This window comes from Cotesia typhae, unplaced genomic scaffold (assembly GCF_013202065.1).
Source record: "Cotesia typhae breed Kobodo isofemale line unplaced genomic scaffold, CoteBio_Ctyphae scaffold_121, whole genome shotgun sequence".
In the NCBI taxonomy this organism is placed as follows: domain Eukaryota; kingdom Metazoa; phylum Arthropoda; class Insecta; order Hymenoptera; family Braconidae; genus Cotesia; species Cotesia typhae.
The window spans coordinates 3,759,122-3,771,238 of NW_027423773.1; the positions used below are offsets into that span (position 1 = coordinate 3,759,122).

Sequence of the window (12,117 nt, forward strand, 5' to 3'; positions counted from 1 at the left end):
CGCGCGCAAGCGCGCGCCTGAGTTTCGGGTTTGCATATATTTTTATGCTTATGATATATTTGACCAATCACGTTACGAATAGTTTACTTACATATATAGTTTACTTACAGATATATTTTCATATTTTTCATCTAAATTATAAGAGTGGATATATAGTATTAAAAATCACAGCGTGACTCGTTATTACTATGATTATTTTTATTTAATTGTTTTTTTTTTTTTTTTTTTTTTTTTTTAATATTTAAAACTCATTTCTCATAAGAACAATTTTCCTTCTACTTATAAATCATATTTCCGACTCTTTTCTTTTCTACAAAACTAAAATTATTTTTTAAAATTCCCATTAGAAAAGATCAACAAACCCCAGCTATTTACCAACGATCCCTAGCAAATTATACTAGCAAAGCATAATATTCTTGACAGTAAAAATTCTAAAGATAATTCCACTTTCCAGCCCATCTTTGACACATTTAAAAAGCTTCATTAGTTTTCTGGCAGCTGTACTATAAGCATTTCTCTGTAACAATTTCCTCAATGAAAATGGAAACCCAGTTCTTTGTATTAATATAAAATCTAGGCCAGACATTTACTATCATCGCTGCTGCTTTTACACTTATACACAACATGGTATAATAATAATAATTTTTAAAATAAATTCCTCTTCACTTCTACTCAAAAAAAAAAAAATAATAATAATAAAAATTGTTATTATAAAAGAAGAAAAACATAAAAAATCCATATTTCTTCCCAGAAATAAGGTAATTTATTACAATTTATTTTACAAGCCGGCAAAAATTCCCGTAATTAATGCTAATACAGCAAGAAATAGATTATTATTTTTATTAATATTGTTATTATTATGACTCTACTCAGATAACTATTATCAGTGGAAAGTTATATTAGCTAAAGAAATCAAAAATGAAAATAAAAATAAAAATAGAAATAAAAACTATAACCGTAGCAAAGTAATATCATAAAAATAAAGCTCTGGTTTCATTCTCGTTAATGCATAAGAGTACAAGAAACAGTAATGTATACACCGAGAGATTGCAAAGCTGTGTAAAGAGTACACTGATACAAGGATTTTTTAATAATTTGTAAGATTTATTAAACATCAAGAAATGAATTTTTATCACTTAATAAGTCATCTATTAAATTCAATTTACTAAAAGTAAATAAATTCTTTTTATTAATTAAGGAATATTCATTAATAATTAATAAATCGTTCATTAAACACGATTCATTAATTGTTAAGAAATATTTCTTAATTGTTAATGAAATTTTATTAAGTGTTGAAAAGTCTTTTATTAAATTTAATAAATGAACAAACAGTTTCCGCATTAACAAATTCATTAACATTTAATAAATTCTTCGATCAGTGTGTTTAAAAATAAATTTAAGTTAAGGTAAAAGACCCCACTAGTGGCACCTTTAACCCCTATTAGTGGCACTTTTTCTTTCAATGAAAAAATGTTCTACTTGGAATAAAAATTAAAAATTTTTTTGATCTAAAGGTCTTAAAGATTAGAAATAATATGTTGATAAAAGAAATTAATGATTTAATCAATTAAATAAGTACGAAAATCAAAGAAAGTGTCAATAATGGAGTCTTTTACCCGAGTCATTTAAATTAAAAAGTGAAATAAATTGGATCAAAAAGGATCCACTAGGTGACTACACTTCTCATAGTTAGAATTATAAAATTTAGATTTTTAAATTCAGTAAACAATATTACGAAGTTTAAGGTTCGAATCTCAGACAAAATTATTTTTCTGTGTATCCACTGATGGAGGGAATTTATAATATTCAATCAGCTTAATTGATTATTGATACCTGATTTTTTAACATTAGATAATTTGATAAATATTTAAAAATAGTTGATCGACCATTTATTAACTTTTAATAAATATTTTTTGAGTGTTATTCAATATTTGTTCATTGATAATAAGCATTCGTTTAGAACCTTGAATAAAAACTAAGTATAAAATTTAACTTTGACACTTTTTACGACCTCATAACTTCAGTAGATACTTTCATTAGATCAAAATCTATATCATTAAGAGAATAAAGAAAATTTTGTCTCTACCGTATTTATGATAAAATTAATATTTGGTATCATTGGAAAGGTCGACCTGAATTTGTGCATTTTCAATGTTTCATACGCTTTTCAACAATATAGTTAATTTACTATGATAAATTTTCGAAGTAGTTCTGAATAGATTCGAATTCCGCGATAAATGTCAATCGTTTATTTATTTATTTTGTTTTGAAACATGTGAATGTGGTTATAAGTTAAAAATTAATTTATATTATTAAGAGACTAAGAAAAATTTTGTAACGGTCATATCTTTATCGTAATTTGGTTTTGATATTTTTTTTAGCGATACGCATTTACGATTTAAAATTTTTCGGTGATAGTGAATTTTTCATGGGAAGTTTTTGAATCAGTTTTGAATACTTTTTTAGTTCTATAAATTTTTTCCGTCACATTTGCTCATTAAATTATTTGTAATAGGACTATTTTATTTTGATTTATTTAAAAAATACTCAAACTCTGTATAATGTGATTTGAAATATCAAAAAATTATCAAGACTATAATTTTTCTTATTCATAATCTGTAAATCTCGGCAGTTACATAGTGACTGTAGGTTACTAGTCATTAATGATTACATTACAAGAAAATATCAATAATAAAACAATAATTTTGATAAATTACAAAATTATTTTACTGGTAAAAATATTTAGTGCATCGATTCTTTGTTATGAAAGCTTTGAAAAATCCAAAAGTGCACGCCTGATATTGTTCATTTAATTTTTGAGCCAAAAATAAGTCATATCATTGACATTCGTATTAAATTGACAACAAATTGTGATTTAATTATAGATTCAAATATTTTACACCATTTTTATCTCCGATAAGAAAAATAGGGCGCAAGCGTATCACTGAACAGATGACCGAGCGCCCATGCGTGGCTTAAGGCTAGCATTTATTTACATATAAATAGATACAAAAAAAAACGAGTAAATTTTATTTTTTTATTAATTACAATTAAATGACACCGTATCACACAGCCATTTACAATAGGAAAACTGCGCGCTGTAATGTCGAAGCTAATGAAAAAAAATTGTCTTGATACGTAAATTTTTGTGGGCGTAATCAAGCCAGCTACACACATACTGACATCCGGACAGGCTCGGAAATTATTTTTCAATCAATTTTTTTATACAAAAAAAAAATAAAAAAATAAATATTCTTTAAATTTAAAGAATTATATAATACTTAAAATATTGATAGGTACAAAATTATTTTTCAATGTAATATATCATCAGAGAGGTTTTGACGTAAAATATTACCGTCGGTTAGAAACTTACCGTTCAGAACTTGATGAAATTTGGCACATTAGTAAATTACAGTAAGATATACCCACTCAATTTTTGAAAAACTTAAAAGAACCAGTAAATAAATGTTGAGCTTTTAACGTTTGAGTGTTAAACATTAAGTCTTATAACAAATGACAGTTTTTGTTTTCTTTTTTAGATTTTAATAAAAATTTAGATGAAGAAAAGAAATAATGCATTGAATACTTTGCGTAATCAAAAGTACAGATTTAGAGCATATGCGATAGTAATAATTAATAAAAAAAGTTCAAAAAATTATTTCTGTCTCTCTTTTCATAATGCGACTTCGTATAAGAAAATCAATTAAGTAAATCTACTATATAAAAATAAGTCTGGTTTTCCTTCCTGACGCTATAACTCCAGAACGCACAAACCGATTTCCACGGTTTTGCATTCGTTGGAAAGGTCTCGGGCTCCGTGAGGTTTATAGCAAAGAAAATTCAGGAAAAATTTCAACAGAAAAGCGGGAAAATCTTTTTTCACATCCAGCACCATCTCTGATACATAGCATGTATATATATACACTAGCTGTTACCCGCCCGCTTTGCTGGGCGTTTACAAAATTGTATTTATAGATTTAAATTTGAAATTTGATTGGAATGTTATATTGACTTAGAGATTCCAAATTCCATCGGAGTAACATTTACCTTTTATCCACGTGATCCTTCTAGCTAATATGTATTGTAACTTTCCATGTGCAATTAATATAACATTCCCGTGGCTTTCTTGAAAAAATGAATAACAATTCATACAACGAAAAAAATTTTAAATGTGCATTGGAAATTTCAGTTAAAGTTATATTGTAGGTCTCATAAGTGAAGTTAAAATCTGCCTAGGTCAAAGTCCAGCGAATTTTGTTGTTAATTAAAATTTTTTCCGTAATAACAACAATTCATCGATTAATGATCAATAAAAATAAAATGTATGTTAATCTCTTAGTCCGTTGACTCAATAGTTACATATGAAGTAAAATTTTAGAAACCTTATAATGATGACTTTTTATCCGCTGCTAAAGAGACGATTGTTGTAAGAAAATATAATTATTAAGAAAGAAAAAAATTTTAATTGGTTGTCCTTGGAGGCCATCCCTGTGATTTCTTGTTTCTCCTGAGATTCTATTAAATTTTATATCTATAGGAACAATGTGAATTTTTTGACAAACATCACTCCCGCACTCCTATGTAGGGGAGGAATTTCGTACGATCCTATTTGAAATGATTTCTACATTGTAAACAAAAAGTTCCAACAAAAGTTTGAGGCCATAAAAACTATTGTTTAAAAATAAGAGATTTTCATTGTTAACGCACGCGTAATCCCTTTTGAAGTCAGAATTCGAGAAAAGCTATTTCTAGCTGAATTTAACATCATATGTGAATTTATTTTGTTATTAATACGCTGAAAAATATGTAACCTTGAAATTATGAAAATATTTTTAACCGAGAACACCATTTTAAACAAATAAATTTTCTTGAGTCAATAGAAAAATTATTGCCTCAAGGATAATTTCTGGGCAACAATTGATATCGCGACATGTTAAATGCGTAAGAATTATGAGGTAGATGTGTAGGAGGAGGTGGGTAGATCAAAAGTATTTTCAAATTCAAGGTTTGCAGGAGCTAAAGCTCGGATATTAAAAATCTTAATTGTTAACACCTACCCCCGCAATCCATATTATAAGTAGGCTATCATAAAATCCGCTCTTATAGCATTCCTACATCACATACAAAAGATTCTTACCACATTTAAAACCTGTAGAAGCTATAGCTTGGAAATTAAAAATCTTAATTGTTAACACCCACCCCTGCAATCCATTTTGAGAGTAGGTTGTTATAAAATTCGCTCTTACATCATTTTGAAATCACTTATAGAAGATTCCTACCAAATTTGAGAACGATGGGAGTTATAGCTTGAAAATTAAAAATTTTCATTGTTAATAGCCACCCCCGCAACCCTTTATGGGGGTGAGATATCGTGAAATTTGTTCATAGATAATTTCAACATCTCTTACAAAAGATTCCTACCAAATTTGGAGTCGATAGGATTAATAGTTTAAAAACGGGAATTTTTCATTCTTAACGCCCCCGCAAACCCCTTTGGGGGAGAAATTTCTTAAAATTCGTTCTTAGCTGACCTCTACATGGTAAAAGTAATATTCCTACGAAATTTCAAGTCTCTAGGTCTTTTAGTTCCAGAGATATCGTGATGAGTCAATCTACCTTAAAATAGAACAGCTCCTATATTTTTCATTGTTAACGCTCCCGCAAGTTCCTTTGGGGATGGAATTTCTGAAAATTTGTTCTTAGCTGACCTCTACATGGTAAAAGTAATATCCCTACTAAATTTGAAGTCGATGGGAGTTATAGCTTGAAAATTAAAAATTTTCATTGTTAAAAGTCACCCCCGCAGCCCCCATGGGGGGGGGTGAAATATCGTGAAATTCATTCATAGATTATTTCTACATCTCCTACAGAAGATTCCTACCAAATTTGGTGTCGATAGGAGCTATAGTTTAAAAACGGGAATTTTTCATTGTTAACGCCCCCGTAACCCCCCTTGTGGGTGGAATTCCGTAAAATCCGTTCTTAGCTGACCTCTACTCGGCGAAAGGAATATTCCTACCAAATTTCAAGTTTCTAGGTCTGATGGTTCCCGAGATATCGTGATGAGTGACTATATAGATAGGAATCTCTTATATATATATAGATATACATATAGAAGACTTTCTATAGATATAGCCACTCATCACGATATTTCTGGAACTATAAGACCTAGAGACTTGAAATTTGGCAGGAATATTCTTTTCGCCGAGTAGAGGTCAGCTAAGAACGGATTTTAGAAAATGCCACCCACAAGGGGGGTTGCGGGGGCGTTAATAATGAAAAATTCCCGTTTTTAAACTATAGCTCCTATAGACTCCAAATTCTCATTTCAAATTTTTTTCTTCGTGTCAATTGTTATTCATTTAAAAAAAAAAGCTACGCAAACATTATAATGATTGCACATTGTAAGTTACAATGAATATTAGCTGGAATAATTACATGGATAAAAAGTATATGTTAATTTGATGAAATTTGGAATTTGTGAAAGTCAAATTTCAAGTTTAGACCTAAAAATACGATTCTATAAAATGCCCAGTGAAGCGGGCGGGTAACAGCTAGTCAATTAATAAAGCTTTGTATGGAACATTTGACCATGTGATGTCTGTGGTACTACCTTAAATTAGTGTATTTTCAAGTTTTTACATGATTTTTATCAAAGTTAATTTCAATGATAAGTTTTCCAAATAAATTTATAAAAATCAAAATTTATTTGCAGCATATATAGACTAATAAAACCGAACTATCATACATTAAAATTAACGTCAAAACTAAAAAAAAGTAAAATAATCGACTTAACAAAAAATTAGTTAATCTGATAGTAGACGAGTTGTAACCGCGAATTTTAACGATCGTAATTCATGTTTCGATGTAGCCGTGGTATCAGAGGATATAAATTATATCTCGCAGTTCTCGGTGTGCTGGTCTCTGGTTTAGTTCTGCTTCTATCGACTGTGCTACAGTATAGTTACACACAAACACAGACAAAAAGTCCTCACTCGTATAACTAGTAGTGCGCTACCATAATCAAGAATTACACAGACAGTATAATTGACCTAACCACAGTGCCCAGTAACTCGAGGTCCACTGTTGGACCACTACAACTACTTCTTCAACAAGGCTTCTCTTTTTATCCTGCAATCATCCGAGAGTCCTCTTGCTCTGCGGCGAACACTCACAATAAATATTCACAGATGTGTGTGTGTAATGTGGACTTGTTATATGCAAAAAGGGTGACAGGTGTACCCGCGTCAAACAACGCACCTGCCCGCAATCCACTCATTTCACTTTATTCTCATCCTATTCATTTGAATTGTTTCAATTTTGGGCTTCAAGTTCCGACTAACATCAACCTTCTATAATCCTGTTACGTTATAACACTATCGTCTACTCTATTTACGCTTTTTTAACTTCAACTTATCATTTTTCAAAAGATTTAAAAGGTAATTGTCGCATAACTGAATTCATAAAGAATTAAGGTAATTGTTTCAACTTTAAATTAGTAATGAATTAAGGTAGAACCCTCGCGACTTCCGTAGTCAAAAGTTTATGTTAGAGTGTACGGTAAATATATTTGAGAGTCATTATTGATAAGCTTAGAACTTTTTGCTGTTTATGTACTTATTTTAGCCAATCACAAACGAGGAACTGACCGTTTGAAAAGTCTGGCAACACTGCATGAGCGTTAATATATTTTATAGTAGTTACACTGTAGTGTTTTGGACCAGCTGTAGACTAACCTCTGTTTTGATACATGCGTTTATTTATTTATTTACGTACATTTATTCGGAAATATAATTACAATGTCTGAAAAAAAAAAAAAAATAATTGACAGTATTGTTTTGTTTTTTCAGAAAAATCAGTAATTAAATTTTTTGTGTTGAAGTATTAACTGATTTTTAATTTTACTATTTTTTATTATTTCATCTGACTATTATTTTTATAACTTATGAATTATTGTATTAAAATTGTTAACTTTTTTGAATTTTTAATAAATATAGAAAAAAATTATTAAAAAACACTTATTTTCATAAAATAATCATTGTTATTTTTTTTTTTTTAATAAATAAAATTAATAACTATAATATTACACCTAACGTACATTAAACTTTTCAAATTTTTCAGGGCTTGCGCGTCTCATACTTTTTTCGCGGCTCACAAAACTTGCGTTGTTGCCATAGCTTTATTAACGTATCCCTTCCTCGGCTAAAGCCTGGTAAATTTTTCATTACTTATTAATAAATATCTCTGAAACTGTGTGGTAATTATCAATGAAATTATTTTTAAAAAATTTTTTAGTTGTTAGTTACGTTACTCTAGTTTCTTAAAAAGATCCTAAGAAAAGTTTCTGAGATATAAAAATGTTTGTAGGTAAACTTTTGGATATCCCAAAAAATCACATGTTTTCAGTTCTTCAAAAAAAGAATTAAAAAAATTTTATCACCATTACATTTCATGACTAAATGATTGATAATTGGTAATTTACATTATAAATTAGTTGAATAATTAATCTGATCAAAAGTTACAATCTTTTAAATTTTTTTATTAATAGATGGCATCAAAAATTATCATTTTTGAAGGTGTGCTTGAATAAAAACTCACGAAAGTAAATTTTTTAATTTTTTAAATATTTCATAATTGAAAGTAATAATAAAAAAAGCATAAAAAATTTTTGAACAATTTTTCTTGAATAAAAGAAAGATATTTCACTTGAGAATAAAATATTCCAAATTAAAAAAATCGAATTTTTGTAATTTGTATAAACAATCATAAAAATTTATTCTAATTCTTTAAGGCAATGAAAATTATTTTATTGTAGCCTTTTATTTTATAAAATAGAATCAGAAATATAAAAAAAAAATATTATTATTATTATTTGGTATTTTCTAAGGATTTTTTAAATTTAATAACCACACTGCTCTAAAATAATTGAATTCTTCATAAAGAATAGTAATTATGATTCGTTAAAGTCTATTTATTATTAACTCAACTAGAAACTGAATATTTAAAATTACATCAAGAGCTTGGAAAGCAAAAGATCGTTACTTTTGTACTTAATTAAGAATTTAAAACAGCGTAAACATCTGGTAATTTTATTCAATTTAAATTTTAAAATTAAGATCATTTTTGTACAAACTAAAAACATTGAGGTCAATATGTAAATTTTCATTTCTAAGCAAAAACTTTAACGTAATTATGGATTCATTAAATTTAAGTAATTGAATATCTAATTGTCCTACACTGATTGAAAAATCAACTTGATTTAAAAAAAAAAATCCTCAACGAAGTAAGAACCCGAAGTAAGTTATTAGTTCAAAAACTCTTTTGCTCGTTACAGGATAATTACATTTTTTTTTTTTTTTTCATTTTTCCTGTTTGAAATTAATTTTTCCATTAGTACAAAATTTTTGAATAAATATTTAAAGTTTCATTTTCCAATAAAATGTAAACATAAAATTTTTGTAAAAGAATTACGGGATTCACTCCGAAAAAAATGCATATTTTCAACACTTTTTTTTTTGCATGAATAACGAAATTTTAAATTCAAACGTTTTGTTAAATTGGAGGTACATATTTAATAAAGATGTTCTGAAATTTTTGTAGAAAAATATTTATAACTTAGCCGAAAATAGAATTCAAATCAAATCGCTTTTAATTGAAAAAAAAAAAGTTCCAATTTTAAACGGAGGTTAAAACTTTTTTAAACGTTTCAAATAATTGGTTTAAAAATGCTAAATAAACTAAAACAAAATAAAATAGTTATCAAATAATCACTTAATTAAAATAGTCAATTAACGGAACATTCCTGATATCGGAATCACTGGAATCAGATTGAGCTTAGCGAGGTTCCAGGAATGTTTGTGCTTCGATCCGATTTCACCGAGCGAAGCTGATTTGATACTGAGTAGAGGGAATAGATACTCTGCTATACTACTACTTAGTATCTACTACCAAAGTTACGTCTCCGTCCACCCTTATACCCAAGACAGCTCTACTCCCTGGGGCGGTGACTAATTATATTTAATTTAATTGTAAACTACCTGTATAGCACCATCAAATCACATTGTACATTATTAAGTACTAATTTACAGTTCAAAATACATTCCTCGTTTTGGTTAAATTATCGCTCGAATTTTCACTTAATTTTTTTGGGATGGAAAATCTATAAATTTAGAATAAAAGTAACAAACATTATTTTTAATCAGCAAATTTTTAAGACAAATTTCATTATCAGTTATTAAGTTTTTGATATTAACAATAAGGGATGTTAAAAAATTATTAATTAAATGTATCGACAAAACTGAATTCTCAAGATTCAATATTTTAACTCGAAAGATTTTCTTTTTAAAATTAATGAAAAAAGTAATGGAGTATGATTCTTTTGATTTCTTTTACTTGAGAAATTTATTAAGGAAAAAATTTTTATGTCTAAATACCACTAAGTGGTGTAATTATTAATGACCTTTAAATTTTATAACAAAATACTCAAAGAGAAAATATACAATTCTATTTATTAAATTTTCATTCAAAGGTACCTTTGAGAATAATAAGTGTCGACGCTATCTTTCAGTGAACAATGTGACTTGCAATAAAAATATTCTACTTTTTCATGATATAAATCAGTTATATTAATTATTGATTTGAAAGTAATTATAAAAAAATTGTTTTGAAAAAAATTAATAAAAAAATTTTTCTTCAATTGTTATATTTTCTTAAATTTAAGACAAAAAATATGTGATGGTTCGACAAAAATCTAATTATTATCTTCTATAATTTGAATGTAGACTGGAAAACTAAAAAATTATAAATTACGTGATTATAAATAAAAGATTTCAAAAAATTAAACTTAACATAAAAAATTACGCATTTATTTTGAAATTTCTTTTCAGTAGACAACTCTTTAGTTCCGATAAATCGATTTACTTGAAATTTAACTTGAACTTCCCCTAAACAACCCTCTATTACCTATTGTCATGTAAAAAATTTTTTATATTATTTAAAAAAAATTCAAAACTAAAAGTGCAAAAAATAACATGATTTTTTTAGTATAGTTTTTTTGATTAAAAACCCGACATTTAAGAAACTTTTTTTTTTCTAAATAATTATATTTTTAATGACGTTTAAGATTTCAATAATTGTTAAAAACAATTATAAATATCATTCTTATAGATTAAAGTATAAAGAATTAAAAAAATTAATAAAATTTTATTGATGTAATAAATTTTTATTTTTTGTCTCTTTGACGTGTTGTAGATGAAATTTAAATGGAATGTACTTTAAGTGTTTAATAATAATAATAAATAAGAGCATTACCTTAGAAATAGGTAGAACAGCTTGAATATCATCCTTCTGAATTTCCAATCGCGCGCTGAATTTCCTCTTTTCGATGTGATGATGATGATGATGGTGATGCTGTAGCTGCTGTTGACGCTGCAATTGCATCTGTTCGGAAGATCCGGTACGTGTTTGCATAGCAAGATCCTCTTCATCTCCTTCCAAGGTGTATCTTACACTCCACATGATTCTCCCATCATCCCAGCTGCTACTCCCGTCTCCTTCCTCACTCGCCTCCAGCAGCATTGTCATTATTTCCTCTGCGGATCTGCTGGTTTCAATACAAAACATACCAACATTCATTCGTTATTATCTCAAAATTATCATTAGAAACAATCAGTACTTAGTTAGCTTTAAGCAACATTGTTAATTTAGGAAAAACAAAATTTCTTGATTGTTCAAAAACAAGAATTAACTTTCTCAATCAATATCATTTCTTTAACCCTAAATTGGTATCTATTTATTTAACATTTAATTTAACAATTAATAACTGCTAGTTAATTTAGTATTATTCTTGTAATCAACAGCTTCTCGAGTACAAAAGATATATCAGACAGGAATATCATCATTATAATATTTATTATAATTATTTGTCTATCGTATTCGACTGATAAAAATTTCTTCAATTTTTCAAACTGTTCATCTATTGTCACAGTTCAATTATTGATAGCTATTTTTTATTTTCTTTAAATTATTAACTTTTACGGTCTCATTACTTACATTCAATTTATTATTTATATTAAACAAAGTTTACATTACGCAACAGTTGAATCATTTTAATTAAGT

At 27.5% G+C, this 12,117-nt stretch overlaps 1 protein-coding gene across 1 annotated transcript in view; it reads right to left on the reverse strand.

Moving 5' to 3' along the window:
• Dtn (transmembrane protein 132C dtn) overlaps positions 1-12,117 on the reverse strand; it is a 94,706-nt gene that overhangs the window by 17,252 nt on the left and 65,337 nt on the right. The window contains exon 4 of the mRNA XM_074252594.1: positions 11,311-11,602. Coding sequence (XP_074108695.1) covers positions 11,311-11,602 — 292 coding nt within the window. The remainder of the gene's footprint in view (positions 1-11,310; positions 11,603-12,117) is intronic.